This window comes from Netta rufina (genome assembly GCF_964035555.1).
Source record: "Netta rufina genome assembly, chromosome: Z".
Taxonomy (NCBI): Eukaryota; Metazoa; Chordata; class Aves; order Anseriformes; family Anatidae; genus Netta; species Netta rufina.
Genome location: NC_140126.1, coordinates 30,533,268 through 30,549,767, shown reverse-complemented (window position 1 = coordinate 30,549,767; position 16,500 = coordinate 30,533,268). Strand labels below are relative to the sequence as shown.

General features: G+C 40.1%; 1 protein-coding gene across 1 annotated transcript in view; it reads left to right on the top strand.

Moving 5' to 3' along the window:
* Positions 1 to 353: 353 nt before the first annotated feature.
* Positions 354 to 16,500, top strand: part of FREM1 (FRAS1 related extracellular matrix 1) — a gene marked incomplete at both ends in the record, with an annotated part of 53,098 nt that continues 36,951 nt past the window's right edge. The window contains 12 exons of the mRNA XM_084305625.1: positions 354 to 584; positions 4,984 to 5,078; positions 5,665 to 5,966; positions 6,433 to 6,629; positions 7,230 to 7,553; positions 8,588 to 8,696; positions 9,060 to 9,191; positions 11,896 to 12,240; positions 12,857 to 12,999; positions 13,558 to 13,754; positions 14,949 to 15,039; positions 16,269 to 16,436. Of these exons, the coding sequence (XP_084161751.1) occupies positions 354 to 584; positions 4,984 to 5,078; positions 5,665 to 5,966; positions 6,433 to 6,629; positions 7,230 to 7,553; positions 8,588 to 8,696; positions 9,060 to 9,191; positions 11,896 to 12,240; positions 12,857 to 12,999; positions 13,558 to 13,754; positions 14,949 to 15,039; positions 16,269 to 16,436 (2,334 nt within the window). The remainder of the gene's footprint in view (positions 585 to 4,983; positions 5,079 to 5,664; positions 5,967 to 6,432; positions 6,630 to 7,229; positions 7,554 to 8,587; positions 8,697 to 9,059; positions 9,192 to 11,895; positions 12,241 to 12,856; positions 13,000 to 13,557; positions 13,755 to 14,948; positions 15,040 to 16,268; positions 16,437 to 16,500) is intronic.

Sequence of the window (16,500 nt, the reverse complement as noted above, 5' to 3'; positions counted from 1 at the left end):
CTTGCTTGTTTGCTTTTAAGAGATGCTCAATGCCTTATACTTTTTTTTTTTTTTTTTTTTTTTTTTTTCTCTTTTTTAAAGGATTAACAAACCTGAGAAGTACTCTGAGAACAAATTTATCATTTCGTCTGGCTTTACCAATGAATTTTAGAAAAACCCAAGGATGATTTGAAAGGTCTCTGTCGAAATTTCAGTCAAGGGATGCATCTTAATATAAAATGTGGTACATTTTATCCTGTGACTAACGTTTTGGTCCTTCATTATATGGTATAAATCTTCTGGTGGAGGAAGAGAAGACCACTTTCATCAAGAACATTTTCACTAGTGGGAAAGAGCTGATGTACCCTCATAACATGAAGCCATTTGAGAAAACCTGGTTGTTGCCACTGTTGTCTGTTCTCCTAAGAGTTGTCTGCTCCTCCTTTATTAGCGTCAACCTTGGCATGAAAGTGATGAAGGGACAGTCTGTCTTTCTGTCAGAAGATGACCTCAAGTTCTCCATCCCCAAAGAGAAGGATTTGTGCAAAGTTGAAGTTGTGATAAATGAGCCAATAACACAGAGGGTTGGGAAGCTAACTCCACAGGTATTTGGGCCCTGTCGTGCTGCTCTGCATGTCTGCCTGCGTACAAGTATGGGAGAAAGTAGGAAGTGTTGCTTTATGTAAGATTTTTTGTGGTAGTGGTTAAATTGCATTGAACTGACTGCTTTGTGTGAATGAGATTCAACTTTTTGTTAAAGTTAGCCAGCTGACAGAGGATTGCACTCCTGAAATGGAAAAGCTGAGCCCAGTAACATGCATACATAAAAGTGGTCAGTCTCCTTTCACAAATGGAGAATGGGTATTTCAAAACTTTTGGTTAGGAGACCTCTTCTAATCTCAGCTGCCTGTTTTTCTACCATAAGGATATTCACTGTCCCTTGGGTAATGCAGAGCCAGCTAGAACATTTTGCATTTTAGTCACGCAGCCACTACCTTGGGAGCAATTAAGAAAAAAAAATCATCACATACAATAAGCATATTGTGTACAGTATTGTTTGCTGAACTCTGCAACAGCCAAATTGCTAACAGATGGCAAATACATTAAAAAAAAATTGTTTTCTTTTAAAATCTCAAGCTTGTAGGAATGATGAAATATATTTCACATACCACCATTCACTCATTTGCCTCACAAATCTCCCCATTTAAGTCATAGCAGGAGGGAGTTGGAAGTAACTGGCATGAAAACATAATGGTAGAGGTAGATTAATGGCTTTAAAATGAACCATAACCAAACAGCTTTTTTCTGTTTCTGTAAAGTTTTGTTAATTGTACCATATAACGTACTTGGCTATATTTGTGTATGTGTCTGGATTTTTAAACACTCTCCCTGAGGTTTGTCGTGGTCTCTGCAGAAACACTAGCCCCAGAAAGTTTTTCAGAGCTTCTGGCTTGGTCATCAACATTATTTTTTACATCATTTTGCACCACAATTACTTTTGCCAAACCAGCACATTCACGCCAGGGAAAACAGCAGGTGATGACCATGGCAACATGTTAGCTTCTCCAGAGACCGGTCCCTGGAAGTTCAGTACCTCTGCTGGAAGGCTTTGCAGAGAACCCTCTTCTCTGAGCTCAAGGGTGCATGCAGCATTTTTTTCTCTCCACTTCCCCAGCCTTGCCTGGCCCACTAGGAGAAAAAGAGAGTCTTACACACCACATTGCCAGTAGACTGCTTCTGTATGCAAAGCGGCTGACTGAGGAATTGACCTTACTCTTTGCTTTCAATTTTTCTGAAATACCTAGGGTCCTTGCCTTTCTCTGCTCCCAACCCCACCTCTGTTAAGTGAAGGGCCCATCCTTTCACGGTCCCAATTCTATCCCAGGCACAAGAGCACCTCTTGGAGGCTACAGGTGCACCTCACCTGGAAGAAGGAGCTCTCATGGGCAGGTGAACACAGGGTACCAAGATGGCGAAGGGCTATGGCTGCTAGTGGTGTGGGGATACCTCCCCTGGATGGGTGCTGGCCAGAGTGACATCCCAACAGGAGAGGTGCCTTCTCCTTCGCTCTGTATCCACATGGAGGTGGGACCGCTGCAAACATGTTTCCAAGTGGGTTTCTCCATGGACGCTGCCAGAGGATTAGCCAGTCTGCTTGTCAAGTCATATTGCCCAGCTGGCAATATGCCATTTGTAGGATAAGACCTTCTCTTTTCAATGACACACTCAAATGTGTTCTCTGATCTTTAACCATTCCTGTAACAACATGCCAGAGTCTGGCCATCCTGGTGCCACTCATGCTCTTTCTACTAGGAAATTCTACCACCTGAAAATCTCTCTGATCTGATCTATTTTACTGCCATTAAAGTGAGTAATGTACTAGGAATGTGTGACAATTTAATTATAATTTGTAATTGAAAAGCAGTTGAAGTGGAAAAAAACAAAGCTCGACAGTAATTAGGAAAAGATTTAGATCTCCTTTGTTTTACCCAGTGAATTTATAGACAATTAGAGTTGCCTGCTCATATAAAAGGAAAACATATTAGGAAACATAAAACAGATGTTTCTTCTTGCAAAGCAGATTGAGTCTTATACACATATAAAATAACCAGTCAGTGGTAACAGACCTTTGTGGAAAGGTCCTTCATCTTCTATCCCCTTGCTATCAATTAAGAGGTGGAACTAATTATGTCTTATAAAGAAAGAAATAAATTCTTTGATATGAATAACCACCTCCTCAGTTGTAGGAAGTCTATTCTTGTACAAACAGGGATTCATCAGCCAATTGTTAGGTGCAGGTCAGGTCTACACGTTACCAAAAACCCCACAGACCTTGACGGCTCTTCACTGGTTTATATCAGTGAAGAATCTTATCATCAGCGTATGTTACTAAACTACAGGAAGCTATAGCATGAGTGACTTTCCTATATAAATGCATATTTTTGTTTAGCTTGACACAACATTAACAACTTTTTTTCAACATTTTTTTTTTCTCTAGAATGTCACTGAAGACTCTCTAATTCATTACTTAACCTTCCTTGCTGTTAATTCATTCTCTAATTTGTTAATTACCTTCCTTGCTGTTAGCTTCCATAAAAAAGAGGAAGATATTAAGTAAGAAAAGGGCATGTTATTTGCTGAATACTGCAAAATACAAAATATATTTCTAAAACACGTGAAAACAACATACAGCGGAACAAACACAACATAGTTCAAAAACTGGCTATATATGAAGCATTTTTTCACGAACTCTTCTTATCGTTTTTTTCCTAAGCAGCCTCAACAAACAAAAATCAGTCATAATGTCTGTAACACCATATATTGTGGATTGTTCCAAGGTTATTTTAGCCAATTGGAATATGGTGGTAAATCCATGTATATGTGTCTGATAAACAACTAATTCATTACTTACTGAAAAAATATGATTTTGTGCAACCTGCTTCTTTGTAAAAGTTAAAAGCAGGGAATACATTTTAAAATCACTAGAAATACGGAACAATTACCACGTAGCTTGAGCCTCTGAGAGTACCATCAGTGAAAATGGACACTGCCAATAATAATGAAAGTGATGAAGGGACAGCAGATGAAATCTAATTTCTAAATTTCTGATTGCTAATGTGCAATTAACAGAAGTGCATCCTGACCATTTCATTGATTTACATTGAAAGATGTAAGAACTACTGGCCTTTGTTTCTATGTAGCCATTACACAGCATTAGAACTTCCATCTTGCTGTACTACTACTAGTTCTACTACCACTACTACTACTATACTGCTACTACTAATAATGAGAGTATTACTTTATTTTTACATTGAAATTCAGAGCATCTAAAGAATTTCGTTGTTTACAACAGTTACAGTCAAAATCTCACCAAAAAGCCCTTTCCATTTTACCATCCTCCAGAGCGGCTGGGAGGTGTAGCTAATTAAGGCAATCCATTTCATTTTCATTACTCTTTTACTGTATTTTAAGAGATGACTGGTAGTATGAAAAAACTACTTTCTGCAAAAAGCCCTCGCTTGCCAGTCAACTGCACATGTGTTAATTCTGATAGGTTATGACCTCATCAGAACTATTGGTGAATGCTAAACAGATTTTATTTTAGTACACAGAGGAAGAAATCATGTGTGAATACTGCCCATAGAAACTGAATCAAAAACACATTTCACTCTGCCGTGAAACACACAAGAAATGATTAGCTTCTGCCCTGTTGCTGACACTAATATATTCTTTCTGTAAATATGAGACATTGATTATCCTCTGCCCATGCATGGGATGTGTAAGGGTTCCCTCTTATCACAAGGATAACTTGGAAATGGTCTATGCTAAATTAATGCCAGGAGCTTTCAGTCATTAAACTCTGTTAAAAATTATAACTGCATGTAACTTACCATACTCTCAAACTGGCATATGTGAGGACATATACCAAATTGGCATATATGAGGACATGCCAATCATATGCCCCAAAATCTAAATCTCTTTTCTGAAGAATGGGCATATCAGAACTCTCCAGAGCAATATATATATATATTATATTATATATATATAAAGGATTTAATGTTTAAAGTAGCTACAGTATAAGCAACTTGTAAAACTATTAAATGCAAAGTTATCCTTCAGAAACTGTTGATCAGAACTGCAGTTCAGATCAGTTCAGGTCAGTTGCAGTTCTTCCTCTGAGCACAACAGTATCCATACATGCACAGGCAGCGGTGGCGAGTGTGTGCAAAGCTGGCTGTTGGAAAGAGTCAGGGAAGAGAAGGGAATTGGTGGCATGAGAAAATCAATTTATATGTCGTTCTAACCTCAGAGCAGCACATTGCTGTTGGTGCTCTGGATCTCTCTGGGAGACCAAAGGATGGGTAAATACCTATTTACAGAAATAAACAGTAGATTAGAAATTTCCTTAGGCTGATGCATTCCTGATAGCCAAAGAGAACAACAACAGAAGTTGTGAAGTTAGCTTCCTCGACAGTGTTGTACTTGTCTGTTCTTCCTCCATAGGTTTTTGATTGCCACTTCCTTCCTAATGAAGTTAAATATACCCACAATGGTTGTCCAATTTTAGATGAAGACACGGTCATGCTCAGGCTGTACAGGTAAGCAGCATTGGATCACACTGGATCATCACATTTCATTGTTACAATGAATGCAATTTTGTAAGGAAGAGCAAGCAGTTCATTTTTCAGGGTAAAAGCAGGTTCTGCTGTACACGTGGTAACTACTTAGATTCAGCAGCAGCATTGTTAATGAACAGCTGACCATCTGTTTACTGGAACATTTTTCATGATTTATATCAAGTACACTGTGAAAATGTGTTTATTAGTATTCCTAAATATTATATACTGCTTGTTCATTACAGAAAACTAGTGATTCTTCTTCTTGTTATTGAAAGTGGCATGAGTACTTTAAAAGCATGGCATGTCCCATCCTTTACTTCTGACAGGGACACAGACCCCTGGGTATAAATAACAAATAGCCTATTCATTCACTGACACCCTTTTTACAAGCATGAAGAGGTTGGCAGCTGTGTTGGACACCTCATGTTCTCTGAAGATCTGGGATTTGAGAGCACATGAGTGAAAGGAGTTCAAGTAAATCAGTTTAGAAAGTGAGGCTAACACAAAATTCACTGAGAGTGACAGATGGGATGAAGCATAATTCATTTCCTCCTATCACCTGCAGGTTTACAGAAACCGAAACATTTGTAGAAACATTCACTCTCCACGTGCAGTTACTTGAGCCAGACTGTAACATCATCAAAATGCGCTCCCAAGCCTTGGAGGTGCCTGAGTACTACGGTCTGTCCAGGGCAATTGACAAAAATGTCCTCACTTTTGACTACGACAGGAAGATAAATCTGGAATGTACCATTTCCATAGCCTCTTCGGAAACCCACCTACCTGCCCATGGCCAGCTCATCGTGGGGGACGTGCAGCAGGAACAGCTTCGTGGGGATCAGCCACAGAGCTTCTTCCCTGGCCCTAGTATGATGTGCTTTAGTTGTTTGTGTTAGCAGGTTCAAAGGGACCTGGCAGATTGCATTTGCTGTTTTCTCCAGACATGCTGGGTAGGAGTGGGTCATGAGAAGTTTAACAAACAGCTTGAGCTATCTTGGAAACAGAAAGGGTCATGAAGTTTGTGTGGGGCAAAATGCAGCTCACAAATGGTCAGTAATCCCCTAAGAGGAATCTGGTTTTGGCTCTGAGACCTGTAGACCGATGTGACGGCTTTGGGAGTGCCAAAACCCAGTAGAAACAGCAGAGGGAGTAGTTGGAGGAAGCATCTTGCCAAGGACCAAGGGAGTCTGGAGCTGGAAAAGCTCAGGTGAAAGCAAAATCCTGTAGGAGAAATTGGGTCAGGAAATCTGGGTTAGTTTAACCTAGTGAACGGGCTTCCTGTATTGGTTTCTGCTCAGTTAACTGTTTCACTATGGCTTCTGTTGTGTTACAGAGCACAGTCCAGGCCAGCAGTGCAGAAATGGGAGCTGTACACCGGGAGTGGGAGTCATCTACAACACAAAAATGAGCTGTGAAGAGTTTCTGAGGATGGGGATTCGGTATCAGCACCTTGACCCTTCCTCACCAGACACTGATTATATTCCTGTGAGGCTGGATCTCACAGACAGCAGAAGCAAAACTCTGCACAAGGTAGACTTCTATGCAACTTACAATGTCTGTCTTCTTGGTTTCCAAAAAAAAAAATTATTTTTATTTTTTAAATTATTCTTACAGTGTTGCCAGCTGGACAAATTGCATGCATTATCTTTATGTCCCTATGCTAGAGAGAAACACCTTTGGCTGTTTACTGGCAGTCTTGAGTAGTTTAGCCTAAAAGCAAAATTAATCCTGGCATAATTCCACTCCTTTACAGAGCATGAACTGCACTGCTTTCAACATATATAGTAATTAATAAGCTAAGAGCTGTGTGAGCATTTTCAGTTAATAATAATTAATGACTCATGTGCATGTTTCTGTCAGGTAAAATTATTCATGAAACTCACATCAAATTAGGCAAGTTGTTTCAGCCCAAAATTAAAACCACAAAGAAGACAAGTGAACCTGGAAGACCTTTCCTGAGGTATAAATATTTTACTTTAGGCATTTTCTCTTGAAAATGTTTAAATTCTTTTCAGAATAATTTATTGCTTTAACAAGTGCCCCAATTAGCTATGTGATGGTAATGGAAGTTGAATTTATGTTGTTTGCTTTACTTTGTCCTTTCAGTTTTCCTTTTTCTCCCTGTTGTAGACTGAATATGCATGGCTCCGTGTTCAGATTAAAGGTGCTATTCCCAATCAAATTCCCAAACCTGCTCTGGGAGCAAAGTTCTTCCTGGAAGTAGACCAGTTTATTTTAACCTCCATTACAACCACAACGGTTGATGCTGAAGACAGTGAAACTCCAAAGTCCCTGCTTGTGTTCAACATTACCAAGCCACCTCTGCAGGGCTTCATCACTCATTTATCAGACCACACAAAACCTGTTGGCTCCTTCACTTGGAAAGATCTCAGTGAAATGCTCATTGCTTATCAGCCTCCAAATAACAGCCACACAGAGAGGAGGAGTTATGAGGTACCAGTGTAAAACATGAATATTTGCTGGTTTTCATCTTGCAGTTTGTTAATCTATAAACAAATGCATCCATTTGTAACAGATATTTTTCAGAACAAAACTTACTGTTACTCTAACTATATGCAATACAGGAACTGAGATTATAAATATTACTGCTTTCACCTATGTCTCATCAGCTTACCAGTTTAACAAAAACCATGTCTTTGTTGCTTGCTACTCTAGTAATTTCTTTGAACTTGAAGAGTTTTATCCTTTGTCTCAAAATACCTAAAAACAATTTTCTTTTTATTCCTCCTCCTCCTCCTCCTCTTTCTTCTTCTTCTTCTTCTTCTTCTTCTTCTTCTTCTTCTTCTTCTTCTTCTTCTTCTTCTTCTTCTTCTTCTTCTTCCTCTGCTTCTTCTTCTTCCTCTGCTTCTTCTTCTACTTCTTCTGGTGTATGCAGGTCTGTAGTAAGTCAACAACTAAACAGTATAAAGCTATGAGACCAAGGCTGCAGGAATACATTTATGTATTCTGGGCAGGAACTGAGCACCACTTCTACCTTTCCCATGTTTGCTGCTAGCAATTTTTCACCCACCAGACATGCCAGAGACTGCAGAAGATGAATGTCTCCCACTTTGGGTACATCTTTTTTTTTCAAAATATTTTTTTCCCTCCTACAGGTATTAAAAAGAGGGAAGTATCCCTTCCCCCCTTTATTATTGCTATAAAAAAGTCTTGTGTTAACTGCAGTATTAATTATACCCCAACCAACAATGAAAACGCTCATCTTTCCCATTAATTTCTATACATTGCAGATTACCTCCATTTGCTGTCAAGAACACAGAAGACAGATATTTAATCTAGTACAGAATCTCAAAGACTCTTTACAAGCTAAGCTGAGTTTTGTTTTTTACTTTTTTTATCAGAAGATGTTAAAATCTCCTGTCACTGAGATAAGAACACACTGTATGTGTTTTGGTGTACAAACACATTTTTGATGTACAAACACTTTTTTTTTTTTTTTTCCAATAAACTCTTTGTTTTTTCAACAGCTAGAGGTTGAGGTTCATGACTTCTACTTTGAAAGGAGTTTACCGATCACAGTGCATCTTTCTATCAGAACAGCAGATACAAATGCTCCCCGGGTTTCATGGAATACAGGTGAGATTTCTTTTACTTAGTTTATTCTACAGAATTGCTCACAGTCTGGACATGGCATTTGACAGAGCTCTAAAATTCAAACCTACACCTGGAGTTTAAGGATGAAACTGAAGGAGTGTAATTTTTTTTTTCTTTATCCCTTTTGGGGAGGAAATGTTATAGAAACTTAAAGAAATGTTAATTTTTTATTTTATTTTTTTAAGCTGCTCTTGAAATGTTTGCATCAGGCAGATACATGGATGGGACTAAATTTTTTTTTATTTTTTAATTTTTTTTCCCTGACTGCAGAAACATTCAGAAAGGGATACTGAGAGCCTTGAATGTTGCTGATACTTTTGTAAAATAACACTCTGCTCTTTGTAGGCCTCAATCTCCTGGAAGGACAATCCCGACCAATCACATGGCAACACTTCCAAATTGTAGACAATGATGACATCCAAAATGTTCGCTTGGTGACAGTTGATGGCTTACAGCATGGGCGGCTCACAGTGAGAGGTAAATCATTGTTTAGACTTGGGGGCCGGGAAACACTGTCTCTAGAGACAACTGGCTATGCTAACGTGGTGGTTAAGAAGATGCTGACAGAGTCTGTTGTATGTCACTCCCTGCTGAGGACAGCCAGCTTGAGAGACAGATTTATAAGGGAATGAAGATGCAGAAGGGAACAGCAGGATGTACACAAAGAATTTCAAAAGTTCGTAATGAAAGTCAGTTGCATAGCTCGCACACTTTTGCAAATAGTATATTTATATTGTCTCCATCATTAAGTGGGAAAGACTTGTAAGTCTGGCATTTTGCCTACATGCCACTTTCATTTGAAAATGAAATTGGTTCTTATTTTCTTCACTGTAGGTGAATTCAGCCCAAGTGAATTAATGTGAGTAACCATGGGCAGCAGCCCTGTTACTGCCAGTTCTCACCAGGGATGGGTGAAGTCCTTGGTGGCTGTGATCCCTCCACAGAACCAGAGAAATACCAGCATAGCCTGACATTTCCCCGTGCTGCTCAAAGACAGCAAGAAAGCCAGGGATATGGGAGTGCTGCTTCTGCAGCGTTCACCGCCAGAGAGAACAGCAAAAGCAGAGCCAGAGAGGAGCCGGCTCTGCAATGAACCGAGGAGCAAGGTAGCCCTGTGCTGGGCTATCCCTGCCCCGCGGCTCTGGGCATCTCAGCGCTGCACCGCTGGGAAGGCTTGATGTCAGGCTTGATCTCCCTCTGCTGACTGGCCTCCTCTATTGCAACCATGCAATAAATACCACTGTAAAAAATAAAAATAAAAATAAAAAAATCCACAGTATTTAATTTTTTACTTTCTTAACATTAATTTAAATCCCAAAGCCGAAACTTTAAAGAAATCAGCTATGCTGTCATAGAGCAGGCATGGCCTAGGTCAAATTCAGTTACTACATTTTCTTCTTAAGTGCTGAGGATGCTTAAGGTTTGCTGAATGATCTTTATTTGTTGACAAATACAGACAACAGACAATCCAGGATAGGGTTGTTGTTTACCAGCATCTTAAAAAGTTTAATTTAAAAGGTGGAAATCAATTTACACTTCTAATTCATTAGCCTGCTGCATTTTCCATATTACTATTTTTTGTCTGAAATCTCAAGAGTCATCTCAGTGCTACTCTCATATGGGAAAGAATACAGGTAAAAGAAATCACTCTGCTGTTGGCAGGGTGGAAAGATGCTGCCAGTCTTAATGCTGGATTTTTGATAGTTAAATATTTTTAGTAAAATGCACAGCCTAGAAACACAAAGCAAACATTCAAAGAAAAGGGGAAGGTGGTACTTTTGGAATTTGCTGGAAACAGAAGTTGTTGAGAAGTATGTTTCCCCTCAGGAAACCCTTGCTGTGCAGTTGTGGGCCTCAAGGGATTGGCCTCCTGCCACCCTATGGGCAGAGCCTCCAGGGCCAGCTCTGCCTGACAGACTGTGGCAGGAGGTGGCCTGGGGTGGCCACGCAGCCAGGCTGGCCAAGCACCCAGGCTGGCCGAGCCTTGGCAGCAAGCAGAGCCTGAGCCCAGGCCCCTATTGTGGTGGCATTGGTGTCCCTGCCTGCAGCACCCTGGGCCTGCTCTGCCTCCCGCAGGCCACCCTGTGACAGATGCTTCTTGTCCAGTGACCATGCCTGGTTCTCGGTTTTGTGTCATTTATGCGTAGGCACGTGCAGAGGAAGCTGTAACTGCAATTTTTAGTGGTTGCCTTTCTGGTCTGGCAAACACCAGCTGGTGCTCACATACTAAAGGAAGGCCCCAGGTTTAGCCTTCCAGCTGCACTGTCACTCCTTTAATGCTGCTGGAAGATGGTCTGAGCCAGTGCCCACCGAACCCCACCGGCTTAGAGAGCAATAAATCAACCCAATGTTTTGAGTGCTTGTGTGATAGGTCTGGTAATCCCAGTCCTAGGGCTAAAGGAAAGCCCTGAAAGGAAAAGGAATATACGGTGTTGCTCCGTGCCTCCTGTCACCTTTAAAAGGCTTTTGTTTGATGGGGATGCAGTTATGACTGCATCCTAAAGTCTGCCTATAATTCTCTTCAAGTAAGGCACAAAGGAAGTGTGAAAGCACCTGTACATGCAGCTGTGGGTGGCTCTGTGGAGGTCACAAAGAATGGAGGGCCAAAAATATTTTCCTTGGAGGCCCTGGGTAGACCATTTTGTCCTGCACCAGCCTGGAGTTCACAGAACTTTTAACCTGCCTGAAATATTTGTGTATGTATAACACATCCAGTGAAGCAGAGGTACAAAATAGTCTCTTTATGGACAGTAACCTGAATATGCACAAAAAGCCTAAGAACTATCAGATAAAAATGTTATTTTTATCTGCAATGAAACACTGAGCTGTAATTACAAAGCATAGTCTCCTTGATTCATAAAATAAAAGCAAAATGTTCTGATAAGAAAGGATTGGTTGAAATTAAAATCCAAACTGTCACAGTTAGAAATCCCTGATGCCTCCAATTATCTTAATGCAATGGACATTTGCAGGATTTTGCCTGATAGCACAGTTGTAAATTCTGCATTCTTAACTATTCCAGTAGATGATTTTTTTTTTTTTTTTTTTTTTAATTTTGTACTAGAAAGTTTAGAAATGCACTCTCCTCGTCTTTACCATTGTAACATTTATATTGGTGGAAGTATTCTCCTCTGGGCTGAATTACACATTTTTGATACATTTTCTTATACTGCTTTGACAGGAGGGAAAGGATTCATGTTCACAGTCTCTGACATTCAGGCTGGAGTTGTTTACTACCATCATGATGACAGTGATTCTACTAAGGATTTTGTAGTGTTTAGGATTTTTGATGGCTCCCACAGTATTCGCCATAAATTTCCAATCAATATCCTTCCTAAAGATGACAGCCCTCCATTTCTGATCAGCAATGTAATAATTGAGGTTCACGAGGGACAGATGATCCTGATTCAGGGCTCCATGCTTCAAGCTTCTGACATGGATTCCAGTGATGACTACATAGTGTTCAACATTACCAAGCTACCCCAGGCTGGAGAAATCATGAAGAAACCAGGGCCAAACTTAATAGGTAATGAAACACATCCACAATAGCACAATTTTCTTTTCCCTCTGCTTTTTAGACTGCTTTATGTGAAACGATTAGGCTTACTTTGGCTCAGGAAAAATTGGGCTGTTATTATAATGTAAATCCTAATCATTAATTAATGGTGGTCTCTGCACTTTTAAAGCAAAATTTTAAATATGAACACAATTTAGCCCTGAGTCTTCCATCTATTTCTCTACTCTATTTTTCTCCTCCAGAGGTGTTGGGCTAGTCAGGAGTAACTTTATCTGCAAGGATACCTGAAAAGTTCAGAGCTATTAGATGAGCTGAACTCAGAAACCCCTGTGTTAGATGCAGAGGCTGCCAGCCACATGAATTCTGTTATCCTCTGCTTAGAGCTCCAGGTCCATTTTCTACATTGCTTCATTATTTAAATGATTGCTTACTGACAAAGAAAAGAAGTTGACGATCTTCAGGAAACATGGAAGATGATCAGAGAACATTTTAAAGACTTTTCTCTACCTAGGGTGAGAAAGGGGTCATTACGCTTCACTAGTTACTTGAATAGCTAATGGACAGTATTTATGAATGATTAAAGTCTTACACTATTGAATAGAAGACATATTCTTTAATTCAACAGGATATCCTGTCAGCAGTTTTCTTCAGAGGGATCTGTTTAATGGAATAATTTATTATCATCATTTGGGAGGAGAAGTGTTTGAAGACTCCCTTGAGTTTGTGCTGTGTGATAGCCATGACCCTCCCAATCTCTCGGAGCCACAGGTACGACACTGACACATCTTTGGCAGGGCCCTCTATTTCTCCTTCAAACAGCTGATGATTTTACAACTTCTGCAAGACTTTCAAGCCAAATTGGGATAGGTCTCTTCTGTTTGCTGTCACCATAGTCATCACCACAAGTAATATCCTTCAGGGCTAGTTCCTGTTCTTGCTTTCCATGGGGTAATTCTCTCTGTCTGAAAAATACCATCCATTCTCAGTGACCTTTTCCCCATATCATAAAATTAAATGCTGAAAATATTGGATTTGGGGATGGTAAAACAACAACAACAACAACAACAACAAAAATAACAACAAAAACAGTACTCCTGAAATCAACAGAGAACAGACTATTCCACTCAGATGTCAAACATACTGAATTTAACTTTGATTTTGTTTTAAAGGTATGCTGCTGATGTTTATGGGCTCTGTAATTAACTGTTATTTATCTCATATTCCAGTGATCCAGTTATTTCTGTATGTGCTTGTGTGCAAAAAAATTGCTTGGACAGTCTCTCATCAAGACGAGTGGCTGCTGATTTTATCAACTTCTGACTCTAGGTGATGATGGTGCAAATTATCCCTGTGGATGATCAGCTACCCAGAGAAGCCCCAGGAGTGACCCGTCACCTTGTTGTTAAGGAGACTGAGATTGCTCACCTCACTAAGAAACATCTTCACTTCATAGACGTGGAAGAGCAAGACAGGGAACTCACATACACCATAACCACTTCCCCATTTTTCTCTTGCATGCATGGGTAGGTGTGGACTCATAACTTTCAGGTGGGTCAGGGCAAAGCCTGAGAGCAAACTCAGTGGCAATAGCATGCTTGTATCTCAGGTTATTCATCTGTTCGCTTAAAGTACAGCTGACAATAGCTGGGTGCAGCTCTCCTGTTAGTAATTAAGTCAGAGCTAGAGCTGAAAGTAACAGAGTAATACACAGAATAATACAAGAAAGTTGCAAAATTTAGCAAGAAAGTAGAAGAAATGCACCTGAAATCTTTTCTTTCCTTTGGTTGGGTTTGCACTTTACACTCACCCCTGGGATACTGTATTACAAGTCACAGAAACTCTCCTAATGGATAGACTGGTGCTGACCTGTGCTGTCCCTGCCTGAGAAGATGAGGTGCTACAGCTTTTTCCAGGTGATGTATGGCATTGTGAGCTCCTGGACCAGGAACTTGTGGAGCAGAATTGCAGTCAAGACAGGATGCAGGGGACAACATGGACATGTGACAAGCCGGTGTAATAGCAATTTACATGCCTGATGCTGCTTCACTGTTTGGTAAATTCATGATAACATTGGCAACAACCTACTAAACAGAAAATTTCAAACTCCAGCCACCATATAGTTTAAGCTGAAAATCAACATTTTCAACTCTAACCTGAAAACACAGAGAATCAGTATGTAGCTGAGGGATCAGGATGTTTAGGCACTTTCCCTGTTCAGCTGATGAGGTACATAATTATTCAGTTTGCTAATTACTGTCGTTGTCTCCATAGGAAAGATGGCTGGGTGAAAACTAGTTGACTTTGACAGTCTATAGGAAGAAATAATTTAATTTTTATATACAGATAGATGCAGTTGTGTAAATAAAAGGAATATGATGGTCTAGCATTGCAGGTGGTGTAAATGGGCACAGTTGCCCTGAAACTGGTATCTGCGATGTGCAGAGACATGCTAGTAGGAAACCCAGAGCTTGCTTATGAGGTATGCAATGATTTTTTTGACTTTCCCAACAGATATTTCTTTCGGTCAGTCTTCTGTGATAAAATTTGAATTAATAATTAAAAAATAAGAAAGAAAAATGTTTTTCCTTTCAGTGCAGTTGGGACTGCAAAGCTAATTTGAAAGGCAAGACTTATCTATGTGCCTTTTTTTATTTTTACTTTTTTAACCTGTTCTTTAATATCACTAACTTGGATGTAACATGCATATTTTTGTACAGGCACTCCGATGCTGGGAAGCTGTTTATGGTGGACACCATCCCCAAACTGGTCAAGGATCCTGCTGCTCTTGCACTGAGGTCATTTACTCAGGTTTGTTATGTTAGGTGGTACTATAATCAGTACCAAGCAATTTTAAGAACAATCACAAGCATATAGCTTATTCCTGACAGGAAAACAAGCAGTGAAAATTGAGGTTCAGTTTTATCACATGAATACTGCTTTAGAAGAGATAATTCAATTGCTTGTTAATTCAACTCAGTTTTTTAAAACTAATTTCTGTCATGCTTCATTTCTGGAGTATGCAAATGTAACTCTCTCTCTGAAACCACAAGGGCTGCAGTTGCTGACAGGTAGGCTGTATTTGGTTGCAGCATAATGCTGATATGAAGAAAAAGTGCACAAAATGTGGAAACGGGGCCCTGACTGTTCCCTGTTTCTTCTCAGTGTCTCCACTGATAGCTGTGTACCAAGCTAGAATAGGCCTATGTGCTCTTTTTCAAGATTTTGTTCTGTAGTTTGACAGATGTCTTTGTTAAGCATATTATTAAAGTGCCCTGTTTTGTACCCTGCTGTATGCTTAAGGCTGCACAGTGGTGACCATTGTAATACCATGATGAGAACCGCGAGCCTAGAGGTCCTTAATCCCTAACCCAACATATGTGTTCGAATGAAAAATTTTGTTGATTGTTCTAGGCTCTTTCACCAGTCTGCACTTACCTGTGGAAGCAGGATGTGCAGTTTATTCATATGGGTGAGGGCAAATTCAGCTGCTTTGGAAGATATTGTAATAAAAGTTATGTTTCGATAATTTTTTTAAAGTCACAGTGTGGAAAAGGCTCTGGAACCAGCATTTTTAAAGAGCTCATTTTCCATCAAGTAGGTAAAGCCATTGCCTCTGTAATCACTTGCTGTGTATGACTGTATTATTTGCCACAAGAGTTTTGAGTGTTTGAACTTGTACTCAGCTGAGAGAGCACTGGAACAAGTTCCCCAGAGAGGTTGTAGAGTCTCTTTCTCTGGAGATATTCAAAACCAGCCTGGATGCCATCCTGTGCACTGTGCTCTGGGTGATCCTGCTCAGTAGGGGGGTTGGACCAGATGATCTTAGAGGTCCCTTCCAGCCTTGGCCATTCTGTGGTTCTGCAAAAATACACTTGCTCACAGTATTGTCAGCAGCTAAAGACTGTGAGCAATGTTCCTGAAATTAATTTTGCAAGTTCAGATAACATCTAATGAGGGGATGAGAAAGGTCCCTGAAGTTCTGATTTTCACTACTCCTATATTATCTTCTTACATGCACCCCTCTTCACTTTTTGCAGCATGCTGTCAACTACATGAAAGTTGCTTATATGCCTCCACTTCAGGACATTGGTCCTGAACCTCAGCAAGTGAAGTTTGTTTTTTCTGTCAGCAATCAGCACGGTGGCACTTTATATGGGATCTGCTTCAATATTACAATTCTTCCTGTGGACAACCAAGCCCCAGAGGTAGGGTGATGGGGAGGTGGAGGTTGAAGGACTTGGAAATGGCTTTGCGTAGAAAAAAGAAATA